Source organism: Ochotona princeps, chromosome 6 (genome assembly GCF_030435755.1).
Source record: "Ochotona princeps isolate mOchPri1 chromosome 6, mOchPri1.hap1, whole genome shotgun sequence".
Taxonomy (NCBI): Eukaryota; Metazoa; Chordata; class Mammalia; order Lagomorpha; family Ochotonidae; genus Ochotona; species Ochotona princeps.
Genome location: NC_080837.1, coordinates 45,852,242 through 45,870,060, shown reverse-complemented (window position 1 = coordinate 45,870,060; position 17,819 = coordinate 45,852,242). Strand labels below are relative to the sequence as shown.

Sequence of the window (17,819 nt, the reverse complement as noted above, 5' to 3'; positions counted from 1 at the left end):
GAATGAAGGAACAACTGGATCCAGTTTGTCACATTGAGGAACCACAAAGTTTCTTGGACTCCAAGTTTCCTGACCACAGGCCAGCAGGAAGGGTGTGTCCACCACCTGAAGGTTGACTGAATGAATCAGACAATGTCAACAAGAAGAAGCCCTAGGGTGGAAGAACCACATGAAGGAGCACCCAGGGTCCTGACATCAAGGATCTTGAAAGAATGATTTGATGAAGTTCAAGGCAAAGATGAGGGTGCTGCCCCAAGCTGTTATATCCAAGCACCTGGTCACCATTGCCTGCAGCCCTACTGCCACCTGCTGCTCCCTTTCTGTCGTGGTATTGCCCAATAATCCTGGACTCAAACCCAGAAACTTAAAATTTTGCATCCCTGGCTGTGAGTGAGCTTTGCTTTGCCTCTCTCAAACACTCTGTCAATTGTAGCTGAAACAGCCAGACTCCTTAAAACTGTATATATGAAAGACATGAAATTTGTTCCCCTTGTATAAATATAAAATAAAAGAGTAAAAGACGGGGACCCAGGCATTATCGATAGAAGATGGGGCATATCTGGACTAGCGTATGCCCAGCTACACAGCCTCTGTGTAGCAACTTTCACAAACTTAACCATTGAGTTCATCACACTTGAGCTGAAAGTGGCTTCTGCTAGGCTCCACCGTGTGGCACCACACATTTCATCCACCACAATTTCAATGGCATCCCTTTGGTTCTGGGGACAGGATCAGGACAGGACAGAAGCCACTGACCTCCTTGTTTCAGATGAGATTCCCTAGGGTCAGCCCCTCCCCACACACAACACCTTGTTTTTCATGTTAACACTCAGGTGGCAAATTGCATCTTTGTGAACACAGAGAAAAGAATGCTAGACTACCCTCAGATGCACCTGTCACTGTTGTGTCACAGCTGTGCCACCTTTGAGAGGCTGCTTAACCTCACCAAACCTTTTGATTTCTCAGTAAAGGAGATCACTTGTAAATGGTGTTAAGACTCATTATGCTAATTTCAGAGGTGTAATAATCAAAATAGGACAGATAAATGAAAACAGTCCACAAAATCATAGCTCTATGTAAATTAGGTTATTATGATAAAGACTGACTGTCTTTACTCAGTCTGTCTGCCTACCTTACACTACCCTGTTTGGGCTGAAAGTAACTGACTTCTTGGCCTCCTAGTCAGGACATACCAGAAAGTTCTTATTTCAGGTCATCCTGTAATAGCACATTCTCAGAGGGTCACAGAATTATGAAAGAATCAGAAAGCACTGTGAAGATGTTGGAAGAAGAATGAGAACCTCAAGCTAGAGCCAATGTGTGTGTGTGTATGAGAGAGAGAGAGAGAGAGAGAGAGAGAGAGAGAGAGAGAGAGAGAGAGAGGAGACAGTGCAGGGAGAGGCATGGAGTCCCAGCAGGGAGGAGAGGGTTAAATCCTTCCCTCTGCAGTACAAAAGAAAAGAGTGTGCGGAAAGATTAGGATTTTTGCTTTTACAATGGGAGCTGCAGAAGCGTGGGGAAGAAGCTGAAGAAAAAAAAGGGGGCGTCTCCTCTTTAAAGACTTGCAGAGATTGAGTCAGGAACAGAGACGCAGAGAGAAAGAGAGAGAGAGAAAGAGAGAGAGAGAGAGAGAGAGAGAGAGAGAGAGAGAGAGAGAGAGAGAGTCTGTCTGTCCCTGGGAAGCCAAAACATCTCGGCTCCAAGGATCTGCTTTGGGAGAGAGGCATCAGCTGGCTTCAGACCTGAGGGGTGCCCGGAGCAGGTCACCCTGTGAGGACTAAGTCAGCGTCGCCCCTCCCTCTCCCACCTCTCTCTCTTTACCCAGGAATGTCTCGACGAAAGCAGCGCAAGCCCCAACAGCTAATCTCGGACTGTGAAGGTCCCAACGCGTCTGAGAACGGTGGGTGCCTAGGGAGGGTGGGTGCGGAGGTCTGGCCGGGGCAGGAGAAGGCACTGGGGCCGGTGGGTGGAAGCAGAGCGAGGACACGCTGCGTGGTTGAGGGGTTGAGACGTGGGGCGTGAGGAGGTGACCCGCACCCAAAGAGCCGCTTGGCTTTTCTCGGGGTTGCTTCTGTTTGTGTTTCCCTTGTTTTTCCCCTGGATGAAATGGAGTTTTCAAACTGCCTCTGGCTCTCCACCCCAGAGTGTTCTCCCAGGTCCCCCTTGGCTCCCAGGTCTTTGTGCCGTTGCTAAGTAACGTGCTTGGACCTGAAGACCGTCTCTGAGGGGTGGGATTTTCCCCCCCCTCTTTTCTTTCGGGAGAGTTGGGTTGCAAGAGAATGGACTGGGCCAACGTGAGGGTTCCCCTGAGGGACAGGAGAAAAGTTTCTCATTGTTGCCTGGATTGAGAGCGGCTCCTAGCTCCCAGTAGGGGGGAAGATATCTCTGATCCAGAGGCAGCCGGTTTGGGGTGCCTATCCGAGTCACCTGGAGGGTTGCCTGGAGGCAGGGGGTTGCAAGAGGGGTTTATCTTTGCACTGAAAAGAAGACCAAGCTTAAAAAGTTCACATTAATACCTATGTGCACAGCATGTAATTTTGTATAGATATTACTCTGCATTTTAAGTAACAGATTTTGTTTGTAAAAGGGCAGGGGAAGTGTATGCATTTTTAGCACATTCCAGTGAGGGGCAGACAATTGAGCAAGGAGGGTCATAAAAAGTGATAGGCACAGGCAAGATAGAAACTTGGGATTCCTGCTACTTAGGGACGGCAGTACTCCCTGCACTGCACTAAATGCAGCATGCTCAGCAGTGAGCGAATCGGAGCAGGGATCTGGCAATCTTTACCATCTGTAAATGCCCAGGTAATTACTTTGGTTCAAGCAGATTTGGGACATATATTGTCAGTGATGTGGTCATTTGCACACACACTGCTCAGGGATCAACTATTGATTTGGCCAACAGGGACTATACCCAACCACAGAGGACAGGATTAAGCCCCGGAGCTCTGAAACCAGACATTCAGGATTGGCTTCCAGCCAAATCCTGGCACCACCGCTTGGGTTAGGGCAGCAGTCACGGTTGGTTTACTTTGCCTCACTTTCCTTAACCACAAGAAATGAGTGAAATATGGATAAAACCTTTAGAGAAATACCCAACAGAAAAAAAGTGTGAAGTCTCTAGCAGGAGTACTTTATTCATGATTACTGTTGGGATCAGTGCAGTGGCACTTGCTGCGTGGGCAGAACTAGTACCACAGCTCAGGGAGCTCTTGGACAAATGTTGGCTTTTTCCACAGGTTGTGGAACGCACCAGGATAGTGTGTTTGTGGCTATGGTTTAGATTTGCCTTTTCACCTGTTTAGAAAAAGAAGAAACCCATCATGAGGTTCCATCAGTGCCCCAGATGCAGTGAAACTTCCATCTTCTGTTTGGGACATATTTTTCCTAGTGGCAGCTTTGCTGGGATCCCACTGTGCCCGCATTTAGAGGTTCTATGGTGGCGGCCTCCTTCCCTCCTGAGACACATTAACTCCCTTTAATGCTGCTATAGGCCGGATGTTTCCCCCTTGTGCACTACAGGAGACTTCCCCTAGTGCCTCAGCGAAGCCTTCCAGTCCTGCCCTCCTGCTGGTTTGGTGCGGAACTATGCAGAGTGCCCTCCCAACCCCCACAGAAGCACCCTCCTCTCCTTCCTACTTCTCCCATCTGCTCACCCATTGCCCATCCAACAGCTGAGGGGGAAAAAAATCCTCAGTGAGGAAGTCAAAAGCAGCTGTGCATCCCTTTGAGATGCAGCTCCATTTGAGGCAATGGAAGGACTGCTACAAAACTATCCCAACAGACACATAACAAGAAAGACTGAAATCCAATGGAAACAGTGCGTTTCCGTTGAAATATGGCCTTTTGAGCTGTGAAAGGCAGATATTGATGCAAGGAGCACGGAAGCTGTAGTAATCTCCATGCAGATCTGCCTGGGAGGTGGGGACATTCGGCCAGGTGAATGAACCCAGCCAGAGCCAAGTGTCTGGGTTCAATACTGTGCACTGCCTCCTGTCCCCCCTTTCCTGCTAATGCAAGCCCTGGAACTCAATGGTTCAAGTATTGGTGCACCTGCCACTGAAGTTGGAGACCTAGACTGAATTCTGAGCTTCTGACTTCGGCCAGGATGTTGGAGGCACTGGGAGAGGGAATCAGTGGATAGGAGCTCTTTGTGTACCTCTTTTACCCTTTAGTTTTTTTTTTTAATTGAGAAAAGAAAAAAAATCTGCCTTAAGAAAGCACTGTGGCATTGCACATAAAGCTACCTCCTGTTGTTGCTGGCATTCCCATATAGACTCAGTTCCAAGTCCCAGCTGCTCCTCTTTCCAATCCAGCTCTCTGCTAATGGCCTGGGAAAGCAGTGTAAGATAGCTCAAGTCCTTGAACCCCTGCATCTATGTGGGGGACCCAGAAGAAGCTCCTGTCCCTTGGTTTTGGCCTGCCCCAGCTCCAGCCATTGCAGTCTGAACCCATAAACGGAAGATCTCCCACTTTCTCGGTCACTCCACCTTCCAAATAAATGAATAACACTTTCTCTTTTTTAAAAAAAATCCTAGAGGTGGTTATTATTTATTTACTTGAAAGGGTGAGTGACAGAGGGAGAGCTGAGAGTCATTTTCCATCTATTGGTTTACTCACCAAATGCCCACGATAGCCAAGGCTGGATCAGGCAGAAGTCAGAAGCCAGGAACTCCATCTAGGATCTCCTTCATGGGAGGCAGTGGACCTAAGTACTTGAGCCATCACCTGTTGCCTCCTAGAGTTTGCATTGGCAGGAAGTTGGATCTACAGAGGCAGGATTCCATCCCAGGCATTCTGCTAGTCATGTAGGCATCCCAAGCAGAGGCTTATCCTGCTGCTCCACAAGGACCCCCATTCTTTAGTTTTTAAGCATATGGTTTGTATTCACTTATGTGAGCTTTAGGTTTTTGACTTTTCCTTCTGTCCCCAGCTTAGATTGGGACACACAGTGGGGACACATTGTGTCTGGGGGAATCTGTGAAATTATGAGTATCAACCTGAGCACCAATAGACATTTTTTTTAGTCTAGGGCGCCACTAGTAATTTCAGGAGTCATTGACCTTCTTCTAAGCAATGCTTACCAAATGACAAGCAGATTCTGAGCCTTTGTTGCTTGTCTTAAAAGGCTCATTTTTTTTTCGTGACCTTAGACATCAAGAGACATTCTGAAAAACCTGTTTTCCAACCTTTTTTACTCAGCTGCTCTGACCAGAAGACCACAATTTAACATCATCGTTATTGCACATAAGTGATGAGCAGGAAATAGTCTATTTACTTAAAAAACTCTAGAGAGAAAAAAAACTGTCTCTCTCCCCTACTGAGTCTAGAAATCTGGATTAAAGAACATAAAGGATGTAACTGGGGAAAATGCAAACTAGTCCATCTGGGAAATAAAGAAAGCGATCAGAAACCCAGATATTTAGTGAGAAGGAGAAACCAGGACAACAGCCAAACAGAACGAGACAGAAGCTGGCAGACAGCAAAAACAGCAAAAGGGGAAAGAAGGTAAAAAAATGGAGCTATGGGCTTGGCAGTGTGGCCTAGTGGCTAAGGTCCTTGCCTTGATCCCATATGGCTGCTGGTTCTAAGCCCGGCAGCTCCACTTCTTCTCTGTCTCTCCTCCTCTCAGTATATCTGACTTTGTAATAAAAAAAAATAAAATAAATCTTTAAAAAAAAAATGGAGCTATGAGAGCTCAGTTCTCTATAGGTCTGGAGCAAGAGTTTCACCCTTCAGGCTATTGGGCTCCTGAACTAGGCAGCACTCTGCTCTGAAACATCATATATCTGAACAGATGTAAAGTAACTCAGACCTGGTGCAACAGAGCTTTGAACAAGGAAGCAGAAACCTGCTTTTCCCCCAACCCCAAGATTTATTTATTTAATTGGAAAGTCAGATATACAGAAGAGAGACAGCATTCGGAAGATCTTCCCAAGCTGCCACAATGGCCGGAGCTGAGCCAATCTGAAGCCAGGAGTCAGGAGCTTCTTCTGTGTCTCCTATGTGGGCACAGGGTTCCAAGGCTTGGTGTCATCCTACACAGGTTTCCCAGGCAACAAGCAGGGAGCTGGATGGGAAATGGGGCCACAGGTTTAGAACCAGTGCCCATGTAGGAATCTGGCACATGCAAGGCGAGGATTTTAGCGTCTAGGCTACCACACCAGGCCCCAGAAACCTGCTTTTCAGGCCAGCTTGAACTTGAAGCTATGTGACCCTGAGAAGCTTCTTTTTCCAAGCCTTCAGCTTTTTGGGCACAGCAGTTAAAAAGCCCCTTGGGACATTTGCATTCCATTTCAGAGTACCTGGCTTTGAGCCTGGCTCTGCTCCTGAGTCCAGTTTCTGCTAATTTGCAAACTAGCAGCTCAAGAACATGAGTCCCTGCCACCACAGGGGAGACCTGCTTAGCTCTCGGTCCCTGAATTTAACCTGTCCCAGCCCCAGCTATTGCAGACATATGGGGAGTGAATTAATGAATGAAGATATCCACCTCAGCCTTTCAAATAAATAAACAAAAATTTATTTTATTTAAGTAAAAAAATGGCAATATCACTAATACGGGTAAAGCATTTAAATTACATGTTAGGACCTCTTTAGGCTCAGCTATTCTCATTTATTCTTCCCAACTTCCCCACTCTTACCCACATTTCATTGTGACAAAATATACGTAACAAAGATTATGATTCTAATCTTTTTAAAGTCTACAATTCATAGCATTAAAGACCATACATCCACTATCTAATGGCTGTATAATCTCCACCATGATGTCTTTCCAAAACTTTCTCATTACCAGAAACTTTGCATTCTCTAAAGAAATAAGTGCCCCTTTTCTCCACACTGTCCTCCCTCAAACCCTTTTATTCAACTCTCTATCTATGTATCTGTTGGCTTTTATTCAACTTTGTATCTCTACATATTCACCAGTTCTGTTATTTATATAAACAGAATCATGTGATAGTTGCCCATTTTTTTAAAGTTTACATACGCAACACATACCAGAATTTCATGCCTTGAAGAGTATTTTACGGCCTGGCACAGTAGCCTAGTGGCTAAAGTCCTTGCTTTGAACGCCCCGGGATCCCATATGGACACCAGTTCTAATCCCAGCAACCCCACATCCCATCCAGCTCCCTGCTTGTGGCCTGGGAAGGCAGTCAAGGACAGCCCAAAGCCTTGGGACCCTGTACCTATGTGGAAGACTGGGAAGAGACTCCAGGCTCCTGGCTTTGAATTGGCTCAGCTCCAGCCATTGTGGCCGCTTGGGGAGTGAATCATCAGATGGAAGATCTTTCTCTTGGTCTCTTCTCCTCTCTGTATATCTGACTTTGCAATAAAAATACATAAATCTTAAAAAAACAAAATAATATTTTAGATTTGTTTTCGTTCTATTTGAAAGAGAGAGATCATCCATTCACTGGTTTGCCCCTTCCTTCGCAAATACTGTATAGGACAAAGGCAGGAGACCTAAATTCAATCCAGATCCCCCACATATGTTTCAAGGACCCAAGGACTTCTGTTAACACTGGCTGCCTCCCAAGGTGCACATTTGCAAAAAGTTGAATTGCATGAAGTACTTCCATATGGAAGACCTTCATCCCAGGCAGTGACTTGATGCCTGAACTAAATGCCCACCCCTGTACTCCCATTTTTTTAATGGCCTCTTTATTTATTTTATGTATTTGAAAGGCGAAATTACAGAGAGGGAAAGACAGAGAGAGAGCTTCAATTTGCTGGTCTATTCCCCAGATGGCTGCAATAGCTAGAGCTGGGCCAATCTGAAGTTAGAAGTTTCTTCTAGATCTCCCATCGGGATGAAGGTGTCCAAGGAATTGGGCCATCTTTCACTGCTTTCCCAGGAACATTAGTAGGGAGCTGGATCAGAAGTGGAGCAGTCAGGACTTAAACTGGCACCCATAAGCGATGTTGGCTCTGCAAGTGGTAACTTTACCCACCATGCCACAGCACCAGCCCCTGTGCTCACATTTTAAAGAAAACAAACCCAAGTATTAGAGAGATTAAGAAACTTTGCCAAGATCACAAAAATTTAAAAATACTGGAATTGGGACTTTGATTCAGGCCTGAGTCACAGTGCTCAACGAGAGGATCTGCTCTCTGAGGTCCTTTCTGGGACCAAAACGGTGTGAATTTGGGTTAAAGTACCACTTCAACGATAGAAAATGCCCACTGAAAGTCTTTTAGATCTTTGATCCAATATATTGCTATTCTGGAACCAATTGCATTTTTCTTACTCAATATCAGGTATGCACAGCATTTATGCCTTTGTACTGTTAAATGGGTCATACGTGTGCTTCAATAGGTACTGGAAGCAAAAGGTTGCATGTATACTTTTAGGAGAGAGGAGTGAGGAAAGAAAGATGGGACAAGTTTCCTGAGTAGTTTTTAGCAAGAGTTAGAGAACCAGGGCTGGTATAGTGGCTAACAGGCCAATCTTCCACCCTGTGACACCTGCATCCTGTTGCTGTAAAGGCTGCTTCACTTCCGATCCAGTTCTCTGTTTGTGGCCTGGGAAAGTTGTGGAAGATGGTCCAAATCCATGGCCCCAGCACCCACCTGGAAAACTCAGAAAAGGCTCAAAGCTCCTCGCTCCCAGCTTTGGATTAGTTCAGCTGTGCCTGTTAGGACTGTCTAGGGATTAGACCAATGGATGGAAGACTTTCTCTTTCTATTTTTTACTCTTTGTAAAAAAAAAACCTGCCTTTCAAATGAAAATAAATAAATCTTTAAGAAAAAAGTTATAGAGGGCCCAGCGGCGTGGCCTAGTGGCTAAAGTCCTCGCCTTGAACGCACCGGGATCCCATATGGGCACCGGTTCTAATCCCGGCAGCTCCACTTCCCATCCAGCTCCCTGCTTGTGGCCTGGGAAAGCAGTTGAGGACGGCCCAATGCATTGGGACACTGCACCCACTTGGGAGACCCGGAAGAGGTTCCAGGTTCCCGGCTTTGGATCGGCGCGCACCGGCCCGTTGCGGCTCACTTGGGGAGTAAATCATCGGACGGAAGATCTTCCTCTCTGTCTCTCCTCCTCTGTGTATATCTGGCTGTAATAAAATGAATAAATCTTTAAAAAAAAAAAAAGAAAAAAGTTATAGAACCAATTTACAATTATGAAGATGTTAGTATTAGTCTAACATTAATAATAAGTTTAGGCAGATACATACATACATTAGCGTGTTTTGCTTCCCTAAATGGCTTGAAAACATGCTTGTTTTATTTTGTTTTTGCCAACCAGGAGACAATACAAGAGAGCTAATGTGTGTTCTTGATGGCCTGGAGAGGGGAGCCTGATGGAAGAGTTAGCACTGAGCAGCTCCCATTCCCTATGTCCAGGTTTTGGCCAGCTCCAGCCCAAGGAAAACTGAGGAGCAAGTTTGGTGGACAGGACAATCCTCCAATAATCTGGCTTTCATCCTTAACTGTCTGCTGGAACCACAGAGGAGGAGCTTTACCCAAATATTCATTCCCAGATTGGACCCTCCGGGATTCTGAAATCCTGTAGTCTGGGGTTTCTCAGACCTTGGGGTTTTGGAAAAGCACTCCAAATACTCTGGGGCATCTCAGTTTCTTGTGCACATCTCTGTTTTCTGCAAACCCTTCTCTCCTACGCTTACTGCAGGGAGGGGTTTGATGAGGCTTCAGATTTTAGTAAAGCTGCTGGTTTCCTTCCTCCTTTTAGCTCTCTGTAAATTCCAAGGAGCACATCCAGGTCTTCGTCCTGTATCCAGCCCAGACTTTGCATGTGACCCAGGATGGTTTGCTTCCATTTATCAGCTATCTATTAGCAGCCAGGTTTATTTCTAAGTTCCTGACTTCATTCCTGGTTGCCTGAGAATCCTGTACCCCTTTTCAGAGGAGGCAGGGAGTGCAAAGTGCTGAGCCATGGAGGGTTCCTCTTACAGGTGGCTGTTGATCCCTCACCTTTCACCAGGGACTAAACTTACCTTAAAGAAGAGTGCAGATCGAATTACGCAGCAGAAAGCACTTTTCATTAAACAGCAAGAAAGGGGACAGTGTTTCCCAGGAGAAGATGAAAAGGAAAGGATTTCTTTTCTTGTCAGAAGACTTGACAAAACAGCAAGTGGATATCAAATGTTCAGTGCTAATTAACAAAGGCTTAGGAGAAGGACTCCATCTGACTCCCTCCCTGCCACTGCCAGAGAGCAAATGGCAGGTGGCAGCCACACAGGGCCCCTACTCTGGCAGACTGGAAGTCACACTATGTTATCATGCTTCACCAAGCACTGGGGAGGAGGCAAATTTTTTTTTTTTTAACTAGAAAGGTAGCTATACAGAGAGGAGACACAGAAGTAAAGAGCTTCTGTCAGCTAGTTCACTCCCCAAGTGGCCTCAATGGCGGGGGCTGAGCTGATCATGAGCCAGGAGCTTTTTCTGGGTCTTCCACGTGGGTACAGGGTCCCAAGGCTTTGGGCTGTCCTCTACTGCTTTCCCAGACCACAAGCAGGGAGCTGAATGGGAAATGGAGTAGCCAGGGCACAAATCGGCACCCATATGAGATCCCAGTGGATGCAAGGTGAGGTTTTAGCCACTGGGCTATAGCACCAGGCCCAGGAGGCAAAATTCCAGATGCTGGCTCCACTGAATGAGCCTGTGAACCTGGAAGAGTCACTTAGCCTCTCCAACCTTCACCTTCATTACCCAATAAAATACATCGCTTGGCACTAGCTTGTCACTAGCCAGCAGGAAATACCCTCCTCCTTCCCCACCTGCAAGGATACTGATTCACAAAGCCAAGATCCCTGCGCTGATCCAAAGTGGCAAAACACGATTCAGCAAACATGTTTCAGCTTAAAAGATGGGCACAATTTATGTTGAAAAGCAAAATGGATGTCACTGGTACTTTAGGTTGTGTCAGCTCTCTCACAAAAGAAAAAAAGGAAAAACTCCTTACCCTGGACACCAGCCAATGATATTATCCAACATCTTCTTTGGAAATGGATAAGATTAACAAGTTACCTGAAAAACATATCTAATTTTAAATATATGTATTGCAAGTTATGAATTTTACTCCTGAGAGTGTAAATTCTCTAATCAATAATATTCAGAGTTGCCCCAGTTTTAACAAGTCCCACATCATTTAAGAGAAAAAAGTACTATCGGTTTTTATTTGAATGGTGTAGAGACAGATCTTCCATTTGCTGGTTCATTCCCCAAATTCCCACATCAGCCAGGGTGGGGCAGGCTGAAGCCAGCTCCATCTGGGTCTCCTCTGTGGCACCTGAACCATTCTCTGCTGCAGCCCAGGACAAGCCTTAGTGGGATTGGAATGCCAGTTGTCTGGCACTCACTCCCCTTTGGGCATCCCACATTGGGCACAAATGCTCCCTCCTTGTCCAACATTTTGAAATTTTCTTGCATCCCAAATATTTCTCGCAGAAAAGCAATGCAGCTGCCAGATTACGCCTTTATGGTAAGACAGTGCCTCAGTTTACCAGACAAGCTAGAACAGAACTTGAATCAGGACAGCGAGGATAAACTGCTTCCCAGGTGGACCACAAAACCAATTGGGGGTTCCTCTAAGACTCACTTCAGGGCGCAATGGAAATGCGGAGTACTGGGCACTGTAGGCTTCATCTCCGAAAGACACCAGGGCGGCCTGGCTGCCTTTACTGTTTCCCGCATTGTTTCGGGAGCATGCCCCTCCCCCCAGTTATAGCCGGGTGGGCTTGCGGGTGGGCCTGCGCAGACCTCTGCAGTTTGGCATCTCCTCAGACCCCCTGCCCTTAGTAATGAAAGCGAGCTGAGTTGCAAAAGGGGAGAGGAGGTGGAGGAGGGCCGGCAAGAGGGACCTGAGGTGATGGGTGAGCCTAGACTCTGGGAATGCAGTGTGGCCGGGGGACCTGGCATTTGGTTATTATCCGGTGGGAGGAGGGGCGGGAGGTAAAAGGGCTTAGTTCTTTCCCAGAGGAGTCCAGGTGACTATCTTGGAAATCCTGCCTTGCAGCTGCCCACACATGTGAAAAGGGATGAGGGTAGGATGAGGAAGACAGGACAAAATTTGGAGGGTATGTTGGGGTAGGGGAAAGGAGTCGTCCTAGGGAGTGTGAGTGCCTTAGGGGCTCCTCCTCTCCTTGTGGCCCCCAGACCTCTGAGGAAATCTGGCCACCCGCCTCTCTGGAATTCCACGTTTTCCAAGCTCAGCGGATCCTTTATCCAAAGGAAAATAAGAGAAGCTCAGTGCCTTGCTCCGCTGAGCAGGGCTTCGCTTCCTACTGCGCCCCTGGAGCTTGGGGTGGGGTGAAGTGGGCAAAGGCATCTGGAGACAGAAGCTGCAGGGGGAGCTGGCAGAGGGCTGGGCAAGGTAGATCCCCAGCTAACCTCCCCGCACCTGTCACACCGCCTCCGGAAACTCTCCCAGGCTAGGCGCCCCCGCGCTCCCGCCTCCCCCGCCCCGCCTCCCTCTGCAGCGGCTCCTCCCGGCGAACTCGCCTCCCTCCATCTCCCCTCTCCCAGCTTTCTCGCTCCAGCTCCTCCCCCCCTCCCCTCCCCCTCCGCCGCTGCTCCCTGCCCCCGCCACCGCCGAGCTCCATCTCCGCAGTCTGGGCCGCTGGGTGCAGAGGCTGTCGCAGCCCCGGCGGCCAGCGCCTCCTCCCCCAATCCCGATACCCATTGTCTCCCACCCCTCCTGACCCGACCCCTCGAGCCCCCCCCATACCATGGCTCACGAAGCTGGGAGGAACTCTCGTCTAGGGGGTCCTTGCGGGGAGCCTGCGGAGATCGGAGGAGGAGGTGCGGTAGGGCCTGACTGGGGCCGGGCTAGGGGCCGAGGAGACCTGGGGCGCGATAAAATGCATGGTTCTCTGCTCTTTCTTGCCCTCACCTGGGGATCGGGAAAGGGCGAAGCGCGCCGGGGGTGGGGGAAGGGAGGGAGGCGGCTAGGGGGAGTGGGAGAGGAGGGGAGTGGCGTGTACACCCCCTGGCAGCCCCAGGCTGGAGTGTCTCTTGTGGCGGGGCTGAGACGTAGCCTTGTGCTTGGCCTGATGGTGGGCTCCTTTCCCCCCACACAGCTAAGGGTCCCCGGGCTGTAGGTACACAGCCTCTTGGGGACACCCCACCCAACCCCACCACCCAGGCTCTCCTTGTCTTCTCCCCAGGTGATGCTGGCGAGGAGGATCGCCCCCAGGTCTGTGCCAAGTGCTGCGCACAGTTCTCTGACCCGGCTGAATTCCTTGCCCATCAGAGCTCCTGTTCTACTGACCCTCCTGTGATGGTGATACTCGGTGGGCAGGAGAACCCCAACAACTCTTCAGCCTCCACTGAACCCCGACCTGAGAGCCACACTAGTCCGCAAGTCATGGACCCCGAGCGCAGCAATCCCCCAGATTCTGGGGCTTCTGGGCTTACGGATCCCAGCTGGGGTACTGAGAGGAAAGGAGAGGAATCATCGGGGCATTTTCTGGTCGCTGCCACTGGTACAGCGGTTGCGGGAGGTGGGGGCCTGATCTTGGCCAGTCCCAAGCTGGGAGCCACCCCATTACCTCCGGAGTCCACTCCCGCACCGCCCCCTCCACCTCCACCGCCGCCCCCTCCGCCCCCAGGGGTGGGCACAGGCCACTTGAACATCCCGCTGATTCTGGAGGAGCTGCGAGTGCTGCAGCAGCGGCAGATCCATCAGATGCAGATGACCGAGCAGATCTGCCGGCAGGTGCTGCTGCTGGGCTCCTTAGGCCAGAGCGTGGGTTCCCCTGCCAGTTCCTCTGAGCTGCCTGCCACGGGAACTGCCTCCACCACCAAACCCCTTCTCCCTCTCTTTAGCCCCATCAAACCTGTCCAAACCAGCAAGACACTGGCACCCTCTTCTTCCTCCTCCTCCTCCTCAGGAACTGAAACACCCAAGCAGGCTTTCTTCCACCTTTATCATCCGCTGGGGTCACAGCACCCCTTCTCTGCCGGAGGGGTTGGACGCAGCCACAAAACGGCGCCCGCCCCCTCCCCGGCCCTGCCCAGCAACGCAGAGCAGCTGATGGCATCTCCTCATCTGGCGTTCCCCAGCACCACAGGACTGCTGGCAGCGCAGTGCCTTGGGGCTGCTCGAGGCCTCGAGGCTGCTGCTTCGCCAGGGCTCCTGAAGCCAAAGAACGGAAGTGGTGAGCTGGGCTATGGGGAAGTGATGGGGCCCTTGGAGAAGCCCGGTGGGAGGCACAAATGCCGCTTTTGCGCCAAGGTGTTTGGCAGCGACAGTGCCCTGCAGATCCACCTCCGTTCGCACACCGGGGAGAGGCCCTATAAGTGCAACGTGTGCGGCAACCGCTTTACCACCCGTGGCAACCTCAAGGTGCACTTCCACCGGCATCGTGAGAAGTACCCACACGTGCAGATGAATCCACACCCGGTGCCGGAGCACCTAGACTACGTCATCACCAGCAGCGGCCTGCCCTATGGTATGTCTGTGCCCCCGGAGAAGGCTGAGGAGGAGTCGGCCACGCCTGGTGGAAGTGTGGAACGCAAGCCCCTTGTGGCCTCCACCACCGCGCTCAGTGCCACCGAGAGCCTGACGCTGCTCTCCACGGGCGCAGGCACCGCACCCGCACCTGGCCTCCCTGCTTTCAATAAATTTGTGCTCATGAAAGCGGTGGAGCCCAAAAGTAAAGCTGATGAGAACACACCCCCGGGGAGTGAGGGCTCGGCCATCAATAGCGCGGCAGAGGGTGGCACGGCCACCCGGGTGCAGCTGAGTAAGCTGGTGACTTCGCTGCCGAGCTGGGCGCTGCTGACCAACCACTTCAAGTCCACTGGCAGTTTCCCCTTCCCCTACGTGCTGGAGCCCTTGGGCGCCTCCCCCTCGGAGACATCAAAGCTGCAGCAACTGGTAGAGAAGATCGACAGACAGGGAGCTGTGGCCATGGCCGCAACTGCCTCAGGAGCTCCCACCACCTCTGCCCCTGCCCCTTCGTCCTCAGCTTCCTCTGGACCTAACCAGTGTGTCATCTGCCTGCGGGTGCTGAGCTGTCCCCGGGCCCTGCGGTTGCATTATGGCCAGCATGGAGGTGAGCGGCCCTTCAAATGCAAAGTGTGTGGCCGAGCCTTCTCCACGCGTGGCAATCTCCGTGCCCATTTCGTGGGCCACAAGACCAGTCCGGCTGCACGGGCCCAGAACTCCTGCCCCATCTGCCAGAAGAAGTTCACCAATGCTGTAACCCTGCAGCAGCACGTCCGGATGCACCTGGGGGGCCAGATCCCCAATGGTGGTACCACACTTCCAGAAGTGGGTGGGGCTGCTCAGGAGAATGGCTCGGAGCAATCCACAGTTTCTGGAGCAGGGAGCTTCCCCCAGCAGCAGCCCCAACAGCCTTCACCAGAGGAAGAGTTGTCGGAGGAAGAGGAAGAAGAGGAGGAAGAAGAGGAGGAAGTGACTGATGAAGACTCCCTGGCCGGAAGAGGCTCTGAGAGTGGAGGTGAGAAGGCCATATCCGTGCGAGGGGACTCAGAAGAGGCTTCTGGGGCAGAGGAGGAAGTAGGGCCTGCTCCAACAGCTGCAGCAGCAGGAGCAGCCACAACCGGGAAGGAGATGGACAGTAGTGAGAAAGCAACTCAGCAATCTTGTCTGCCTGTGCCTCCACCTCCACCACCTGACACCCTGGATCAGCCGCAGCCCATGGAGCAGGGAAGTGGGGAAGTGGCTGGAGGCGTGGAGGAGGGCGGCAGCAAAGCAGAGGGGAGCTCTAGCCCGGCCACAGCACTCCCTCTGGAAGCGGAGGGTCCCAGCCCCAGTGTGGTGGAGGAGCTGGGCTTGCAGGAGGTCATGAGAAAGGAAGTGGGGGAGAGTAGCAGCCGCAAGGCCTGTGCAGTGTGCGGCCAGGCCTTCCCCACGCAGGCGGTGCTGGAGGAGCACCAGAAGACCCACCCCAAGGAGGGGCCGCTCTTCACCTGTGTCTTCTGCAGGCAGGGCTTTCTTGAGCGGGCCACCCTCAAGAAGCACATGCTGCTGATGCACCACCAGGTACAGCCCTTCACTCCCCACACTCCTCAGAATATCACCGCTCTGTCCTTGGTTCCTGGCTGTTCACCTTCCCTTGCTTCCCCTGGGCTCTCCCCCTTCCCCCGGAAAGATGACCCCACCATCCCCTGAGCCTATTTTCTTGTCGCCGCTGCCCTTTGAAACCGAAGGAGCAGAACTCCAGAATTTGTGAGCCCTTACTTAGTCTCGTGAGTTCTTTCAGGATATGTCCCTAGTGGCTTTTCTCTAGGCCCTGAGCTTGGAAATTGTGCATTCATGGGGATGGCCCCCTGAGGAGTATTTTCCCTTTTTCATTCTTTGTACCTGAGGAAAATAGATTCACTACAGCTTTTGCTTCCCCAAGGGGAATCCTCTTCCAGCTCCCTTGGGGTCACCCTTCTCCCCACTCCTCTCTTTTTCCTTTTCCTTTTGGCAGGTGCACCTAAGCAGCTATGTTTGGAATTACAGCCGGCTCACAGGGGCTGGCAGCCATCCCTGGGCAGCCCTATGCTACTCTTTTCCAGTGGGCAGGTCAGCCCATAGAACTTCTTATATGGGTACCTTCCTGCATAGCTGGTAGGAGTAGGTCCCTGTCTTTTTAGAACTGATAGTCAGGTTCCCTACCAAGTGGCCTGCCCACCCAAACCTGAGAGTTCTGATTTAATCTTGCACCGGTAGTTCTGTCTGGCCCAGGCTACAGCAGTGGGGCGTAAGAGGCCAGAAAATAGTCCCTCTCCCCTTCCTATCTTAGCCTCTTGCCTCCAGGGCAGTGCCTGAGAAGCCCATTATGGAAGAAAAGTAATAAACTGTACATTTCTTATTCCCTCCCCCTGCTCCAGAAGGTGCCCTCCAGGATTCACCAGTAAGTAGTGTCTCAACCCTAAGGCATAGAGAGAAATGAACACAATAGGACACTCTTCTCAGCAAATCCCTTGAAAGTCACATGAAGCCTGGATGCTTTCAGGTTGATGTGCTAAGCCATCTTCACTGTCTCCTTCTTCATGGCTTCTCAACGTTGGGACACAAGCAGACTTCTTGCCTAGAGGTCTCCCAAAGGATATTTTGTGGAGGAAATAACGCAATTCTGATCTTCAGGGAGCATTGTTGGTGAGCATGGCTGATAAAGTAACAATGCAGAGCGGAAGAATGTGGCTAGAAGATAGGGCTTGCTGGGGAACCTATGTAATGCAAACATGATGGAAGACAGAAGACCTTGAATTCTGGTGAATGTGAACATTCTCATGGGTGTTCTTTGGGGTTCATAGTGACATAGTGTGCAGCAGTGCACCAGGGATCACGGGGAATTTCCTAGCACTAGCTTCTAGTTTTAGATAACTCCCTCGTTTATTGCCTGGCCCGTTGTACTTTTCTTCATCTTCCTCTTAAGACCTCTTTCCTCATCTTCCCTGTCCATGAACTGGAGCGTAATTGTTTGTCACTGTCTGGCTCTCAGTAGTAGATCCAAACTTTGGGAGACAGGCTCCAGGAGATACACTCCCTGCCTCTCTCTCTCCGTCTTGTAATGAGATGTAGTGTTTAACCTTAACATAGGATCATTGAGGACAGGAGTCCTGAGGAGCAGGAGAGTGAGGGTTTTGCTGTGGACTGACATGAACGATGGCGCTCCTCCAAAGTTGTAGGCTCCTGAGCTTCTAACATAGTGAAATGTCAAGAGCAGACAGGGGAGATATTAGTGTCTTTCCTTCCATCATTAAAAGTGTTTTTGACCAAATATTTGTGTGTTTCTCCTTATTTCATAACCAAAGAGCCAGCTGGGGTGTGATGCGAGTATTCCCTAACTTTTGGGATTTCCCTCCCACCTATACCTCCTGCCAAAGCTGAACAT

The 17,819-nt window shown here is 50.4% G+C and overlaps 1 protein-coding gene across 2 annotated transcripts; it reads left to right on the top strand.

Annotated features, from left to right (window-relative positions):
• The first annotated feature begins 1,827 nt into the window (after positions 1 to 1,827).
• Positions 1,828 to 16,820, top strand: SALL2 (spalt like transcription factor 2). 2 transcript variants are annotated; one of them, XM_004584669.2, is made up of 2 exons: positions 1,828 to 1,900; positions 13,131 to 16,820. In XM_004584669.2, the coding sequence occupies exons 1-2, from the start codon at positions 1,828 to 1,830 to the stop codon at positions 16,103 to 16,105; spliced, it is 3,048 nt and encodes a 1,015-aa protein (XP_004584726.2). In that variant the 3' UTR covers positions 16,106 to 16,820. The 2 variants fall into 2 exon arrangements, with proteins under 2 accessions (XP_004584726.2, XP_004584727.2); XM_004584670.2 differs by lacking the exon at positions 1,828 to 1,900 and adding an exon at positions 12,590 to 12,765.
• The last annotated feature ends 999 nt before the right edge of the window (positions 16,821 to 17,819 follow it).